Source organism: Sinocyclocheilus grahami, unplaced genomic scaffold (genome assembly GCF_001515645.1).
Source record: "Sinocyclocheilus grahami isolate Dianchi unplaced genomic scaffold, SAMN03320097.WGS_v1.1 scaffold10.1, whole genome shotgun sequence".
Classification (NCBI taxonomy): domain Eukaryota; kingdom Metazoa; phylum Chordata; class Actinopteri; order Cypriniformes; family Cyprinidae; genus Sinocyclocheilus; species Sinocyclocheilus grahami.
This window is the reverse complement of record NW_015505189.1, coordinates 509,861-527,612: the sequence shown is the minus strand read 5'-3', so window position 1 is coordinate 527,612 and position 17,752 is coordinate 509,861. Positions and strand designations below refer to the sequence as shown.

Here is a 17,752-nt window from a genome sequence, read left to right as displayed (position 1 = left end):
TGCCCCTTTCGAACGTTTTAAAAAATTTTTTATAATTATTGATATTCACTCTCCAGATAATCTTTCTGGTTTGGTTCCGATTGGGTGAAAAACCTAGGACTAGTTCGCAAAAGTAGGTTTTTAAAAAAATCAAAATAACTGAAAATCCAGTCCGATGCATGCATTTTGTGAGCCAAGAATTCCAATAACATAAGGCACTTATGTGTGTTACAAGCTGTTCGTGAATCGATAAGATCCCTAAAGTTGCAAAGACTAAAGTCATAAACCCAAAGAAATATTCTTTATAAAAGTTAAGACTTGTCCATGCCCTCCTAAAACGCCTCATTTAAACACGCCCCCACATATCTACGTCACTGTGTGGCAAGATTTGCATAACATTGCCCAAATGTTCACGCAAAGAAAGAAGGCATAACTTTATTGTTGCTGCCACCGCTGCCGCCATGTTGTGAAGCCAGTTGAGATTCGTTGAGAAAGCAAAACTACTTTGTTTGGCCTTCCAAAAGAGGACACATCTAGAAATCAGTGGTTAAGTTGTATTTACAACACTGTTCCAGAACAATTCAACCCAAATATTCAGATGTGTGTAGCGCATTTTATGGAGGACTGTTTCCTGAACCTGCAGAGTAGCCTACAATGCCGGCGCTTCTGACTCACAGTCTGTAAGTACATTTTTATATTTAAAAAATTTGCCACTGATGATTCAAACGTGAATTTTGAGCTGTAGAGTCGACACATTTCAGAAAGTAAATGTGTTTTTTTATCCTTAAACCGCATAAACACATTTCATTACACCAAATACACCAAATAATGTTCTTTTTAGCAGCATTATATGACCCCTTTAATGTTTTTGTCTCGTCACAGTATCACAGTATGGTATGGGGCGTAACATTTCTGTCACACGCTTGAGGTATTTGGCCAATCACAACGCACTGGATAGCTGGCCAATCAGAGCACACCTCGCTTTTCAGACCGATGAGCTTTGTAAAAATCGACGCGTTTCAGAAAGGCGGGGCATAGAGGAGAAACAATAATGTACAGTATGTGGAAAATAATGTATTTTTTTAACCTTAAACCGCATAAACACATTTCATTACACCAAATACACAAAATAAGGTTATTTTTAGCAACATCATATGACCCCTTTAAAGTAAGGCTTTGACTCTGAACATTGACAATTCACTGGTTTTATTTGAACATAATATATTTGTATCCACTTTTGAACAGTTGTAAAAAGAAACCCATATGAACATTGAGAGGTTGAGGTTGATATCATATTGAGATATGAATTAACAGAAATTTAATAAATGGCTAATCTGATATGTTGTTTTTTTGTTACAATATATATATATATATCTATATCTATATCTATATCTATATCTATATCTATATCTATATCTATATATATATATATATATATATTTGAGCAAACAACCGTGTATGCAACATTCAAGTGTTAATCAGCGTACAATATCTTGGAAAGAAGGGAAGGAAGCTGGCAATTTTAGATTGATAAAAGCAGCGGCGCCGCTAGCAATTTTGGGCCCTATGAAAGAATATGAGGTTGGGCCCCCTACTGCACCAAACATACACTATATTGCCCAAAGTATTGGGAAAACTCAATAAAACTAAAAAAAGCTCATCACCAAACACCAAAACTTCCAAAACTGTGGCAACAAAGATAGAAATACAATTTTTAAATACATTAATTATGTTTCCATCTTTGTTGCCACAGTTTTGGAGGTGCCCTTTTCTGTTCTAAAGAAAGGGGTGTCCCAAGTGTTTGGTGATGAGTTTTTGGTTCAAGGTCTGCATTTAAAGTCACACCAGAGGTGTTCAGCTGGGATTAGGACTTGGCTTTCTGCAGACCAGTCAAGTTTCTTCCACACTGACTGAATCAATCTTTTTTTTTTTTTTTTACCTTCTTATACACGGAGGCATTGTTGTGTTAGAATAGAAAATGGTCCTGTTCAACTATTGGTATAAAAGTAGAAGCACACAATTCCCTAGAATAGCATTATATGTTTGTTTTTTTTTACTAAAAATTTGAAATGACTAAAGTAGTCAAACCTGTTCATTAGAAGGGGGTGTCCCAATACTTTTGGTAATATAGTGTACAAGCCAGCCTAGCTATTCAAAATCTTTGTCTGCAATTTAATAATATTGACCTATTACTTTTGCTATTGCTTTTGACCATTAGGTATCAGTAACATAATCCATTCAGAAACTGTTTTATGGACATAGACTTTCTGTACCAAACTATTCTGCACAACTTCAGGTCCCGACTGAAGGGGGGAGGAAAATGCGAGAACTGGGCCCTTGTGGCTTGCTACCGAAGTCCTTAGGGCCTTGCTTACTGGAGGGTAGACAAACTCGGGCAGCATTGCATCTGTGCAGGGGCTGCCCAGGCAGAAAGGCAGTAAATATTAATTCTGAAGGAGACATGGGATGTTTAGGTGAACAAGGGGGATGTGGGAATTGACACGTCCAAGCCCATCACCTAAGCATTCTGTCCCAAGCTGCCGTGCCTTCCACTTCAGCGGCTTAGCGGCAGAGATGAAGTCAACGAACAACTTATCTGTACAATATGAAGATGTTATACTCACCAGAATGCTGCAAAGGAATGGCAATCCAGGCAACTTCCACTGAAGAGCGTTGCTTTAATGGTGAGTGATAAGAGGCTTCTTGAAAACAGCATCTCTAAGTGAAGGAGAAAGATTCTGAGGTAAATTGGTGTCCAACATCACTTGCATAGCGGCTGAGCCTGCCAATCAGGTGAATGCTCGAATGCCATTGGCTATTATGGAGCAATAGAGTAATTCAATCAGGCTTCAGCCTCTTGGAAGAAAAGGGTTTCCCCATATGTAATGGCGAGAGACCAACTCAATAAGGGAACGCCAATACTTAATTACGAGCTTGTCAATTCAGAAACAAGTTTCTACATGTTTAGGGTTTTTTATTACAAATTCCATAGTTTATTATTACTTATTATTTATTTTAAAAACCATATAACCATGTTAATGAGGACCATGTATTTACCTGTTGTGACCACCATCTTACTAATACTAGTCAGTTAAACTCTGGATTCTATGCAAGAACTATAGTAAATTTATAGATAATTTAACAGAATATCTTTTATAGCGTCTTTCTCTTTAAATTTTTAGTTTTAATTCATTTTAATTAAAATTATCATTAAAAAAGAGCCTAATTTATTAAATAAGAGCCTAATTACATTTAAATAATTAGATAATTACATTCATTTATTTACTCCAATTTAAGGCCCTATAACCCAGCAAAACATTCACGGGGAACTCGTGGGCCAGATGGGCTGGATTTGTCCAGGGCCAAATTTGAACCCCAGTCCAGTCCTGGATGCAACCCGGATAAACAGAGAGCCGATAGTTCCGGCAGTCAACTACTGGTGCCGATTAATCGGCAAAACCGATCAATCGGTTGACCTCTAGTTCATATATCAGCCACATCTTTTTTTATTATTTGGTTCAGGTTGGGTTATTGCACTGTTTTGGTTCAGTTCTGACAAAACCGTTATCTGGGCCACACTTTAGCTGTTGATTTGGGCCAGATCTGAGCCAAAAGATATTTGCTGACTGGGAGACTGAACATGTTAAATAGTTTTTTCAGTAGCATGAAAAAAAAACTGGTTATTCAAACTGGGAATAAATTGGTCTATAAAGAATGCGAGCAAAGAACACTGAAGCTGTCCATGACTTAATCTAATGTGAGTTATGCACTTTAGCACAAACTCCCTTTATTATAACAAAAACTATCTGCACTGCAAAATGAATCTCTAACTTAGCTACATATTTTCTGCACTTTGTTATTGTTGTTTTCTTCTCCTTATTAGGGGTGTGTTTAGAGTTTTGGGGGCCCTAAGCAAGTAGTCCTGGTCGGTCTTCCTTAGTAGAAAACGTGTTGTGTGGTTTGCGTGGTGCCTAAACACGCTACTGCTCCTTACTTGCATAAAGTTGAGCATTTCTTTCAGGCGCTCTCACTGCATTCCCCTGTCAATCCCACAACTCTCCGTGTGAGTGTGAAGCTCGGCTTGAACCATGCTTCCATATAGAAATGCATCGAAAACGCCCGCAGCAGCGTTTCAAGGGCCCGAACGCTGTTTTGCGATCCAGACAATGAACTATATATCGGGTAACTAGACAACAGTATACTCTGATTTCACCTTTACCCGATATTTTTTATTAGTTTTATTTTAACTAGTGAAAAAGTCAAATAACTAACAAAAGCTCAGTCACTCACTGAACACATTTTAATATAGCCTACAGTACTTTGCGATAGTATTCGTACTCCATTTTTTTCACATTTTATTATGTTGCTGCCTTATTTTAAACTACTTTAAATGACTTTTTCCACGTCAATCTACACTATATACACCATAATGGCAAAAAAAGTTTTGTAAACTTTGCAAATTTATTAAAAAATAAAAACTGAAACAATTACATTGCACAAGTATTCATACTCTTTTCTGGGACACTTGAAATTTAGCCCAGGAGCATTCCAGTATCACTTGTAGATGTTACTACACTTCAAGTGGATTTAACCTGTGGCAAATTCAATTGAATGGGATTTGGAAAGGCACACACCTCTCAATAAATGGTCTAACAGCTAAAAAAGCATATCAGAGCAAAAACCAAGCCCTGAGGTCAAAATAGCTCAGAGACATGATTGGGTCAAGACAGATCTGGGTAAGAGTCCAGAAAAAGCTGGAACAACCAGGACTCTTCCTAGAGCTGGCCAAATTGAGCAATCGATGGAGAAGGGTCTTGGTTAGAGTGGTGACCAAGAAGTTGATGGCCACTCTAGTTGAGCTCCATGATCATATGGAGATGGGAGAAACTTACAGAAGGACAAACATCACTGCAACACTCCACCGATCTAGGCTTTAAGGCAGTATGGCCAGACTCAATCCTCTCCTCAGTGAAGACACATGAAAACACCTAAAATACTCTCAGACTGTGAGAAACAAGATTGGTGGTAGCTGCCTCGTGTAGTGGGGGTGTTTTTCAGCAACAGGGACTGGGCAATTCATCAGAGCAGAAGGAAAGCTCAATGTAGCAAAATGTAGAGATAGCCTTAATGAAAACTTAGTAGAAATCTCGTTCGGGCCCTTGAAATTGTCCTAACCACAGTATATACTGGGCCTTACGAAAGTATCATTTTAAACTACTTTAAATTAATTTAGATATAATTTGTGTATATATGTATAATTTGTGTAGAATAAACATTTTTGATGCACTTGAAGTGTGAAAACAGGACAGGACTTGTGACAGGAATAACTCTAGTGAAATCAAGTTGTGAAGGGGGTCTCAACAAATTGTAGAACCACATCACATTCAAACCATGTGTACTTACAAGTGTTTTTATTAATATCAACAACAATTAACAAAATCTTATTTTAAAATTCATGATTCTGTATTCCTTTCAGTGAAATGTGATCAATTTAACTAATATTAAACAACAATCATACAAGAAAACACAAAGCATTCTTATAATAATACTGCATTGTTAACTAATTGTTTCGGAAAGTCTTGGCTGCTGGACATCTGCAGCAGATTATAGACTATGTTTAGTCATCTCCCCCACAGAGGTTCAGGAGAGCTCTCTGGTAGTCACCCTTAGTGTGCTCCTGAGGAGAAAAAGACAATGAGAAAAGTTCTGATTAAAATGCTTCTTGAATGAAGGCAAACGAAGTACAGAAATAAAAGAAGAGGGTGGTAAATAACAAAACAAATAAGAAAGAAAGAGACAATTGGATACTTACTAAAATTGTCTGGTACAGAGATTTTCCAAAATTCCTCTTAAACTCTGTGCGGACCTTCATGAGATCAACTTCACAGCGGGAGACGATGATGCGGGTTACGACCTTATCTTTAACACTTTTACTCTGAAAACATCCCAATCAAAATGTTCAGTACAGACACACTTTTTCAGTAGAAGAAACTGATCAATACAACTCAAATTCAGCTAAGGTCAAATGACATGCAGTCAAAATTAAATATTCACCTTCATGGCGTCATTGAGTCTGCTGGCAAAATACAGATGTTTGTTCTCCATGCACTCAACTGCAGAAAGACACAGATACATTTTAGAACATGGTTAAATGTTGTTGTTTTCAGTCTCTCTTCAGTTCTCCGCTAGATTCTTGCCATGTGCATTTCCACAGGGCTTTCCACAAAATGTTCCTCACCAAACAGTTGAAGGGATTCCCAAGGAAACAGTGAGAGTGTGAAAAATAATTGAGCAAACAGGCATAACCATCATCAAAATTGCCATACACATCTCTATATCCAAGTGTTCTGACAGCTTATGTGAAGAACGGACAGCTGATAGATACCTAGTGTGAGGAAGGATTTTTCCAGATCTCCCTTCACCTCCTTTCGAATGCTCTCCTTAATGTCATATGGGCTGTATCTCTTGTACCTTTCAAACACTGAGAAAAATAGCTTTGGTTAGATTGTTGCATGAATAATAATGGCAATTGACTTCAAATACATCTCTGTTCATGTGCCACCTTTCTGCAAGTGTGGGACACTCCTCTCAGAGAAGATTGAAATCCAGGTGGTCACATCAGTTCCTTTTCGATTCACTCCAGCTTCATAAAGAGACTAAATATTTCCATATTTGACAAAGGATTACAAAGAAGTAAACATTTTGGCTATTCCAGCATTTCTATCATGAGTCATCTGAATGCACAGTTGTTTCATATACTATCATAATATTATTTTAATCATGCTGAATAAACATACTGTCAACTATGACTATGAATCAATTGAATTTCCTCAGTCAAAAGGGCTCTACTCACTCTTGCATCATTGTCGATCTTCTCATGGTCCTCCGTGTTACTCGGCTCATCTCTCTTGGCCTGTGGACATGAATGAAAAAGTTTGAGTACAGTGATACAGAATCTACAATATGCAAATTATGTTGGCAGTAAAGGAATTACCTGTTGCATATAAAGTGGAATTTGATCATAATTACCACAAATAACTGTTATATTTATCTATTATGTTACCTGTACAAGGGCCAGGAGCAGCTTTGCGAAATCACCAGATGTGTCTCCAGAAACATCTTTCTCCAACTCTTTCTTAAACACTGCAAAAAGAAAAAGAAAGGGATATGAATACTAGTGTAGGTGTGCGTTTTATGCCTTTTAATGGCCAGTGTCACTCACTTTCTCTGTAAACCTTCTTGATTTCCATTAGCTCTTCTTTATTGCGAGAGCAGACCATCTCAATAAGACTCTCCTCATCAGTGCCCAGACCCTGCAAAAAACAACATACTGTCACATGAATACAATGATATATGAATACACTACTGCTGAAAAGACTGGGGCCAGTAAGACTTTTGTTTTGTTTTGTTTTGAAGGAAATTAATGCTTTTATTGAGCAAGGATGCATTAAATTGATTTTAATTTAAAATAAATGCTGTTCTTTTGAACTTTCTATTCATCAAAAATACTGAAAAAAATGTATCATGGCTTCCACAAAAATATTCAGCAGCAGAATTGTTTTCTACTGCGACAAAGAATACATTTAAAGACTTGAGTAATGAGAAAAATGTAAAACATTAAATAGTAGTAAAACTGTTACTTTGAATTGTAACAATATTTCACAATATTACCATTTTTACTGTATTTTTGTTCAAATAAATGCCTTGGTGAGCATACCAGACCAAGTTTTTGATCAGTAGTGTAGGTTCCTTTATTCATATCATTCATGCATTATTCAGATATTTTAAAATATGAACCAGAAGGAGTTTACTTTGGATACTTCAGCAGAGTAAGTAAAAGAGCAGTAAACAATCAGTTTTCATAAACAATCAAATACACCTTCATTGATGATTTCAGTTCAGAGGCGTCATACTGTGCTGTACTCTTCATCAACCCCAGAATCAGATGCTCCAAAGAGCCCGAGAGCGCCCCCTTCAGGGCACTTACCAAATCCTACAACACAAACAGTGTCAGGTTGATTGGAACTACACACAAGATATAATATAAGTGGATTTTTCTACTCTTAATAATTCGTTTAAAGTTAAATGGATAAAAAAATTTTTTAAACAACCCCACATCCTGTTGGAATTTTATTCCAAATCATATATTTAATTCTGCTGGAGGTTTACATTTTTTATTGCGTTCCAACTTTGACATCTCTAAAATACCTTTGCATTTATCTTGTTTTCATAAACAGGCTTTAATAAGTTGGTCACTTATACATAATTATAATTTTTCACCACATAGCTACTTTATTTGGAATAATAAAAATATTAGATATAAAAATAAATCTCTTTTTTTCACAATTGGTTTGATAAAAATATACTTTTAGTCAGTCAACTTTTAGATGATCGTGGTGTCCTTTTTACTTATGAACAATTTATGCAAGAATTTTCTTTTCCTGTCCCCCCAAGAGAATATGCCATTGTGTTTGGTGCAATTCCCAATTGTATTATACCGTTAGTAAAAAAAAATGTATAACCCCAAAAATTGTGTTTTTTGGTTACTCTTTGAATTTAGATCTTTCTCAGTGTAAATTTATTATTAATCTATTGTTATATCTTGCTAAATTTTACATTCACAAGTGTAAATATTCAAAGAAAACTCCCTACTTTTTTATTTTCAGGAAAGATTTGGATGTATATGTAAACTCTTTAAGAAACTCTAATAATTCTATTGCATGTAAGACTCTTTCATGGTGTAAGCTAACATAGTATGCTTTGGAGTATTGTTTGTAACCCTTATTGTCTTTTGTTCTTACTTGTCTTTGTAATTGTATTTGTTATTCTTCTATTGCATAATTAAAAAAAACAACAAAAAAAACAAGATATAATATTTCGTAAAGTTAAGATAAGATAATGCATTTTTGAATAGATAGTCCACATTTTGGTGTGTTATGGTGTATACCTTCTTTGCCCGTTTTTCATACGCCAATGCAATTTCGCTCCTTTGTGAGCAACTGCGTTTTGTCAAAATTTCAATGATTTTCTGCTCATCAATACCTGAATGAATAAATGAAGGTGAGAGTAAGAGGAGAAGATAGGGATTGAGAAAGAAAGCCACAGAGCATCATTGCATCTTGTTAAACAAACATCCTGTTTAAAGTAGCAAGCTGAAAGTCAAAGCTCAGTTTATTTGCTAAGCAAATATAAAGACTGAAACAAATATTTCAGTGGAACAATTATGAAATGCCACTGTGGACCAGGCCCGGTTCTTGACGGCTATAGAAGGGTTGGCTGGCAGATATCCTGGGTGGGTATTTTTAGTCATCATATCATCATATAGTCTAGAAGATATTTATACTGCAGATATTGCTATATTAACTATATTATATGTACACTGAAAAAAAGCTTTGATGGGCAGCCAAGAATATCCTGCATTTTCACAACAACAAAAAAAAGCCCTCTTTGTTCTCTTTCTCTGGATCTTGTTTCAGCACTGGTGATTCTTTTCAACTAACTTTTTATTGATACCAAACAAGGCCGTAATCATGTCTAGAACATTGGGGGGGGGGACCAATTGTTTTGAAGAAAATATAAAGACCTCTACGGTAATGGTACTTATTTAAAGAAACGAAATAAGTAAAGGATTTAAATGGATTTAGGGGATTCAATTAAAAGAAAAAAGAACAGTAAAAGAACAAGAATTTTTGTAAAGTAATCAATCTGAACTGAAAATAATATTTTTATTTTAAAATATGCACCCATTCAGTTTCAGTTGTATTGTTGAAAACGCAAAACAGAAAATGCTATTGTCATAATCAATTATGAATTAGGCTATATAAATCACGTAAATGACAGACCTAAATTTCTATTCAAAACTGCGGAATTTGACATAAAAGTCGAATAGTTTGCATCACTGGTCGTTACATAATAGAAGGGGAACGCTACGTTTCTTACAATCGAGCCGACTGTTGCTAAAGTAACGAACGCAACTTTCTTCGCGCAAGCTCTTTACTTTCATTAACAGCAAGCCAAAAGGGGTAAGCTTGCAACTGAACTGTATAGCCTACATGCATTTTAGACGCTTATATTATGCTCTTGCCCCGTCCATGCAATGAATGCACGTTACTGAATGAGCGGGGTTTTTTAGAACATTAAAATTGCTCAGGTAATTTCAGTGGTATAGGCTATGATACATATTCATGTAGCCTATTAAACTCCCCGTGATAGCGCTCAAATATTTCTGCCCGTTTTCGCTCGTTGTCATGCCTCTGCTTTTCTGCAACAGACTGAAGCCGCGTGAATTCAGCGCGCCTTGCATTCAGCAAATAAAAGAAAAATGCCGCAATTTTCTGGTGTTATTGTATTATTGTTGGGGCAGTCTCCAGCTATAACTTAAACTTCTCAAAATACAGTCCGCTTCAGATTGGTTTTAATCACTGCATAAAAAAATGAACACAATCTTTATCTAATTCTGATTGAGTGGGCAAGATAGTCATTTGGGTGGGCTCAGCCCCCCCCTGCCCATGTCTGGAGCCGGCCCTGCTGTGGACTCCTTTTTATGTTCCACTGGAAACATAATCTGTGGTGAAAAATATAATTGATAGATTCCTATGCACATGTGAAGGGTTTATGGCACTATCCCTTACCTTTGGTTTTGATGGCTGTCTCGATTTTGGCTGCATCCTCCTCTGGGTTAAAACCATAAACTGGGACCACTGTCGGGCATTTCGGCTCTCTCTCCTGAACATATATCAAGAAATATAGATACTGAAATATAATAATATAAATAATATTCTGGATAGAATCAGAAAATTCATTTTGGCCAAAACAAACAATGAATCTTGATAGCCACTTCAACGTACAAAGAAGTGTATTTTGTTTGTTGAATTTGTGATACTACTACATTTTATGTTACAATTGTAATACCATACCCCTCCATAACTCAATGTGAGTTTCGTCAAAATTTCAGACACTAAAGCCATTTTCCTGCAGAGGACAGAGAAGACATGTAATCATCCAAGGCGAACAACGAGCAGATAAAATTAAGCCACTGTAAAATACAACCTCACCCTTAGTTTCAAAGGTCTAAGTGATGGTTGTCATAGACACAGTGTTTAGTAGTACTGTGTAGATAAAGGCCCAGTTCAGCGGCATCACAGGCAATTATCTAAGTCAATAAGCATTTTACTGCTCTTAAAGATGTCACTGAGAAAGTTATTTCTTATGTTATTAAAAAAGACTGAAAAACAGATTTTTGTTGTGATATTATTCCTTAGCAGCACTACAGCGGTTCCCCTGCAGTGCTAACAGGAAATCGTGTTCTCTCTGCACTATACATTATGAGGTGAGTTGTGAAGAGTTTGCCGGAACTTTGTTCAGGCACACCCGGACACACACCCTGTACACATTCCACAGATCAGTGAACCTCTGACCATCACACACACACACACACACGTTTACTTAGCTATCTAAATGGGGACATTCCATAGGCGTAATGGTTTACTGTATATTCCATCGCCCTACACCAACCCTACACCTAACCCTACCCCTTACAGGAAACTTTCTGCATTTTTACAATTAAAAAAAAAACTTTGTTTACTTTATTTTTATACCAGTTTTACAAATGAGGACGTCCCCAAAGGGAGATTTTTGGAGATTTTGTCAGGTTTAGCTCACTTTTGGGTACAAATTTGTCCCCAAAATATGGTTAAGTAGGCACACACACACACACACACACACACACACACACACACAGCAAGACCACTACAGCTCTTTCTGCAGATTACACTGGACTTGAAAACGAGAAGCAATACAAATGTGACAATGCTAGACTTTTGAGAAGATTCACAATACTGTGGCAGTCCTGTCAATAGATTCAGTTTATGTTTCTTAGTCTAATCAATGGAGTATCACAACAGAGGACCGGAGTCTTACCTTAGATGCCGTGGAGTGTGAAAGTGTAGCTGTGGAGTTGTATCTCTCTGTTTATGGGATTCCCTATTAAATGCACTCAGCCAATGACTCACCGTCTCCTCCTATCAACCCACTCATACACCCACTCAAGATGCAGACCCAAAAGTTGCTTATATAGTTATTAATTTACTAGGATACACATTCCTTACAAAAATGTACTATGGTAATCAGTTTGTGCCAAAATGTCATAGTTACTACAGTTAAGGTTACTACTGTAAAACTCTACATTTTCAAAGGGAACTTGGTATTAACCATCACTGCCATCATAAACAAATAAATATATCTAAAAAAATTCATATTACATTTATTTTGAAATTCCATATTAATTTAATATAAATTCATGTATAATTTTTCTGGAAACATTTTGGAACACTGACAAATGAAAAATCGGAGAGAAATTTCTCAAGTTGTTCACATGTAAATCTCTTGAGGTCCAAATTGTTCATGTAAATCTCTTAAATTGAGTCATTTTGACTTTAGCATATTTTAAAATATGCACATGCAGTTTCTGAAATAAATAGTCTGTGTCATTATTAATATCTAAGGATTTGCCTATTGGGATTCAAAAACCCACATATTTGACACATACATCCATACAGTTTTCCTCATCTCTGAAGTCATGGTTGCAGGCCTTTGCATGAAGTTCAGTTATTCAGCATGTACTGTATGTGTGTACAATATGTTTAAATTGCATGGAAAAACTGTCAGTTTGGACGCAAATGGCATTATAGTGAATGTTGATAAACAAGAGGTGTGAGGTAACCCCACCCATGACTGTTCTCAACAGAGAGGATATGAATTAAGACACACTTGTATATTTGGTGTGTAAAATAAAAGCAGCATAGCAAGAAAAGAAAAAAAAAATCTATATTTTAAAATGAAACTATAACCGCCAATAAAAAAGAACATGCATCCTGAAACTAAAGTAGGTTATTAAAAAAATAAATAATTTGATAGACATTACCTGTCGGTACTCTTCCATCAGGTAAATATTCCACTAATCCAACGCATTTCAGAAAGGCGGGGCATAGAGGAGAAACAATAATGTACAGCATGTGGAAAATAATGTGTTTTTTTAACCTTAAACCACATAAACACATTGCATTACACCAAATAATGTTCTTTTTAGCAACGTCATATGACCCCTTTAAACATTCCTCAATGTTTAATACATTCTGCAAACATATTAACTAACTAACTACATGACAATAACAGAAATGACAATGCACCATGTAGTTTAATTGATCATACAAGCATTGAGAATGAAAACACTCAATGATTCATACCATTATTTTAAAAAGTAAATTCATTCAAAAGTAAACACATCTAACTTGCTATTAAAAATGTAGGGGATAAAACCACCATCAAGTCTTTCTCTGATGTAAGTATTGCGGATTACAGATTAGTTGTCAAAAGAGTGAGTTAAACAGAGTTATACATATTTAGCAGGCTCAACATGTTCATTTGGATCTAGATTGCATTAAACTACTTCAGACATGGAGTATGTATGTATGTACACTGTATGTGCAGTATTGGGAGAACGAGAGTGGTTTAGAGATTCAAAGGAAGAATGTTTGTTAAAGGTGGAGAAGTATTCCTCAATCAACAATTTCTGCCAATGTCTGACTGTGCTCTCAGTCATAGCAGCAGTGATAACAGTGGGCTGGGTTTTATAGCGAGAGCAGACAGTACACTGGCATCTACACACACACACACACAAAACCTTCTGCATTTTTAGATTTAAAAAAAATTCTGCATGATTTAGAAGTTTTTTTCCTCATATGAACCAAAAAAAATGTCCCCACAAGGTAAAAATGTACTGGTATTGCAGTGAATCTGTTACAGTTACTCAGAATAGATGTACAGTAAAAGTCCATCTTGCTAGGGGTCATGTGTTTCCCTAGCAGTGTTCTAGATTTGCATCCATGGCAACGTATGAGCAATACCATAATGAGCTGATTCATCCCATCCACATAAATAAAGGTCAGTCTGTCTGAACCTTGATAGCAAATACCACCATTACTCGATATTTGCATTTTAATCTGCGTTTCTATTAACTATCAAATAGTATCTATTATTACAACACTTTAGATCGGAAGTAGACCATTTCAGTTGACTCGGATTCAATACAGCTTAAACAAAACAAAAACAAATTTTCTGTGCCTATATAAGGCCCGTTTCTATGAAAATACTGTAGTCACTATATACTCATAAGTTTTTTAAGTTTACAAACATTTCAGGAAGTAGAATCATTTGATTTTCTGGATATCACTTCAGTAAAAATCGCTTTGTGATTTCAGACATTTCCAGAAAACCAGTCTTAAGTCGCTGGGGTATATTTGTAGCAATAGCCAAAAATACACTATATGGGTCAGAATTATCGATTTTTCTTTTATGCCAAAAATCATTAGGATATTAAGTAAAGATCATGTTCCATGAAGGTATTTTGTAAATTTCCTACTGTAAATATATCAAAACTTAATTTTTGATTGGTAATATGCATTGCTAAAGACTAAATTCTGACAATTTTAAAGCCAATTTTCAGATTTTTTTTCACCCTCAAATTCCAGATATTCAAATCGTTGTATTTCGGCCAAATATTGTCCTATCCTAACAAACCATACATCAATGGAAAGCTTATTTATTCAGCTTTGAGATGATGTATAAATCTCAAAATTGACACTTAAGACTGGTTTTGTGGTCCATGGTCACATATGTTTTTTAATAAAAACAACAGTTGTTTAGGGGACAAATTAAAGCAAGAAATATGTCAGTTCTTATTTTACCCATTTTTTAACATTTATATTTTTAGAGAAAGGTCGATTATGTTCATTTAACTTTATGTCATCAAAATTGCTGAAGCTGCCAATAGAATTAATGAACCAACTGGCCATAGAACAGAGAGCAAGAGAAAAATGACAACTGTAATTTTCATCACAAGCTGTGGGATTTGTTTTTTTATTGTCATCAGCACGTTCAACACACTATTTGTCAATGTGTGACATGCGCCTTTAATAAAAGTAATTTAGGGGATTAAACCTCTAAATACAAAAATCACACCATTAGATGAAAACTGTATTTCAAAGAAAACAATACTTTTGCATTTTTGTACAGGTATATATATACACAAAACAAAGGCAAAATACCTCAAAATGAACAAATAGGAAGAAACAGACTATTTCTACAGATCTACTGGATAACTAGTTGAAGAGTGCTTGTGGATAGAATCAAAAGAAGACCACTGGTTAATCTGTTTAAAATTAAGGATGGAAAACTATACATAGGAAAAACCCAAGTCTTCTAAACAAAAGGACGTTTTTCTTCAGCACAAACGATTAGCATTACTCACAAATTAGCATATTATGGTGTGTATATCATACAAAACATTTGGTCATTTGTCAGTGAAAATATGACAACCATAAAAGGGACTGTGTTACTGTGATACTCACCTTAACATATACACAGAAAGATTTAAGTACTCATGCCCCAAAACCAAAGCGAGAGAAAAATGCAATACTGCCTTAGTGATGGGCATTTAAAGAATAATTGGCAAATTAAAGAAAGAACATTCCAGGCCTCTGGACTAGCACACAGATAACACAACACGTTACACATGTCATAATAATAAACAGCTATAATCCATACCGAACGCTGATTAGGTTAGAAATCAATGTGTTTAATTGATGAGTGTAAGAAATTGCTAACCATTTAAGTGCCATAATACTTCTTTAACAGCTAACCAAAATGTTATATATATAACCAGCACAAACAGTGGGATTGAGGATTGCTAAAAAGATATTCACAGAGAATACACAGGCCCAATCAAGTCTCTAAAGAAATAAGAAGGGGGTAAAACATCAGGAAGTGGGAGAGGCCAAACCAAGCAAATTTCAAACTGAACAAAAACACACGACAAAGTTCTGCATTTAAAGCATTTTCATGCAATTTTCATTTTCAAAACATGATTATGCCATTATTATTGCTTTCTGCTCAGTATTATTTTGAATAATTCTTCATTTACACACCTGACCCTGATGCTCGAAGAAGACAATTTCACACATTTTTTTTTAAACAACCTTTACTATATCGCCGTCTCCTTGCAGTTTCTGACACGTTCACTCTCCTCCTCAACTATAAAACAGTAGTTTCCCTGAGCAGTCCCAAAATACCCTTTTAATGAGGTCAGATATTTGATGGATTGTCTTTCACGGAACAAGAATACTACAGGTAAAGCAGTGCCAGCCCTTACAAAAAACATTAAACAGAGATGTCAGATCGGAACATCTTTACTAAGGTTATTGCTTGTACTTGTATGTACGCCATGTGCTTAATGCATTCAATTTGGTTCAAATGCGTGTGTTGAAGGGGCACAGAAAAGTTGACACAAGATCCAACATCTTTTCAAAAATAAGCCTGTGTACACAGCTGCAAATTAAAGAAAGAAAAAAATAAGCGACCATTTTTATTCTCTTCCCTGATGAGCTAGGTGCAAAAAACGTCTAGACGCATCTCAAAAAGGGTCAGTTAGGAACAACGCCAACAACCTCCATCCCCATGACATTTAATACAAACTGCTAGATCCCCTGGAATGTCAACACATGCCCCTCATCTGTCAATCATCTCGCCACTCAGCTCACTTTGACAGAAATCTAACTACAGAATCACTATGGCACAACAGGGCATCACACCACCATCTAGACAACGCGAGCTGGCTTTGAAAGACAGAGATTTAACAAAACATTTAACGTATTTCAGATCTCACAGATCTAAAATAACAGCATGTTCCTTCAGGCTTTAAATTGAAATCGTTTATTGCTGGGAAAAACACAAAGTGCTACCTTTCGTTAGGTTCTATACATCATACATTGCATGATTTAACTAACCATATAACAAGTATATATGCAAGTGTTTGAGCTCACTGCCTCCGAACATGCCATTTGATCCTAAAAGTTTCAGTATGATAGTGATTCAGGTCTCATAGTTTGAGTCCCATGTCATGCCTTGTCCACGGTCTTCTCCTGGGGCTGGGGCAGTGGTTTTGCCAAATGATGTCCCTGCTGAATTTGTGTATACTGGAAGAGGTCAGTAAAGGGCAGTGCTGTGATGTTAGCACCAACGTGGGCTGTTCATTGTGGCACCGGAGAGGAAAGACGGGGATTTCAGCTCCAGATGTTCATTTCCTGTCTTCGTCTACACCCAGCCAGACACCTCGTTACTGTTTATGGCCAGTAGAGGGCGCTGCTGGGGCGGTTAAATGCAGTGGGCGTTTCCACTGAGATCTCATGCAGTCAGAACAGGAGGCTGAAAGATAAAGCCGTGGTATGGAGGAACGCTCTGATGCATATTACAAGACATCACCAGTTTTTTTTTTTTTTCCCCCTTGCATCTCAAGTTTCCTCTTCATCAGACCGCCAGCCTTCTGGTGCACGACCAATGGGGCAAGTTCAAAGTGTAGCTGGACTCTGAGAAGAGCTTTGTGAGAATGAAGTGTACGTGAACTGAGGCTGAAGTGAGCTTAGAGTTCTTGTCAGCATGTTAGTATCATCTCTCCCTCTCCATCTCTATTTTCTGAATCTGTGCAGTATTAGGATAAGTCTCTATCAGGCCTCCTGAGGCAGAACCTGCTCAAAGTCTGAGCCGAACAGCTCCTTATAGAGCGGAGGGAAGCGTGTGTGGACCGTTTCTGGGTAAAGAGCTCTGAATGTGCTCAGTTTCTCCATATGACGACGGCATAACATCCGAACAGTGGACACTTTACAGACAAGCTACAAAAGGAGGGAGAGCGGGGGGGGGGGGGGGGGGGGAGGTTGAGTTA

At 36.5% G+C, this 17,752-nt stretch overlaps 2 protein-coding genes across 7 annotated transcripts in view; both read right to left on the bottom strand.

Annotated features, from left to right (window-relative positions):
* Window positions 1-5,447: 5,447 nt before the first annotated feature.
* On the bottom strand, window positions 5,448-11,934 carry LOC107594570 (annexin A2-B-like). 2 transcript variants are annotated; one of them, XM_016284664.1, is made up of 13 exons: window positions 11,899-11,934; window positions 10,896-10,950; window positions 10,611-10,704; window positions 8,927-9,021; window positions 7,859-7,972; window positions 7,202-7,292; window positions 7,043-7,122; window positions 6,833-6,892; window positions 6,542-6,635; window positions 6,365-6,460; window positions 6,034-6,092; window positions 5,792-5,914; window positions 5,448-5,656 (listed from the first exon to the last, which is right to left on the bottom strand). In XM_016284664.1, the coding sequence occupies exons 2-13, from the start codon at window positions 10,944-10,946 to the stop codon at window positions 5,597-5,599; spliced, it is 1,017 nt and encodes a 338-aa protein (XP_016140150.1). In that variant the 5' UTR covers window positions 10,947-10,950; window positions 11,899-11,934; the 3' UTR covers window positions 5,448-5,596. The 2 variants fall into 2 exon arrangements, with proteins under 2 accessions (XP_016140150.1, XP_016140157.1); XM_016284671.1 differs by lacking the exon at window positions 11,899-11,934 and adding an exon at window positions 11,034-11,094.
* A 2,945-nt stretch (window positions 11,935-14,879) lies between these two features.
* Window positions 14,880-17,752, bottom strand: part of LOC107593086 (nuclear receptor ROR-alpha-like) — a 32,350-nt gene continuing 29,477 nt past the window's right edge. For all 5 annotated transcript variants that reach the window (XM_016282672.1, XM_016282688.1, XM_016282679.1 and 2 more), the window contains one exon: window positions 14,880-17,702. In XM_016282672.1, the coding sequence (XP_016138158.1) occupies window positions 17,538-17,702 (165 nt within the window). In that variant the 3' untranslated portion in view covers window positions 14,880-17,537. The remainder of the gene's footprint in view (window positions 17,703-17,752) is intronic.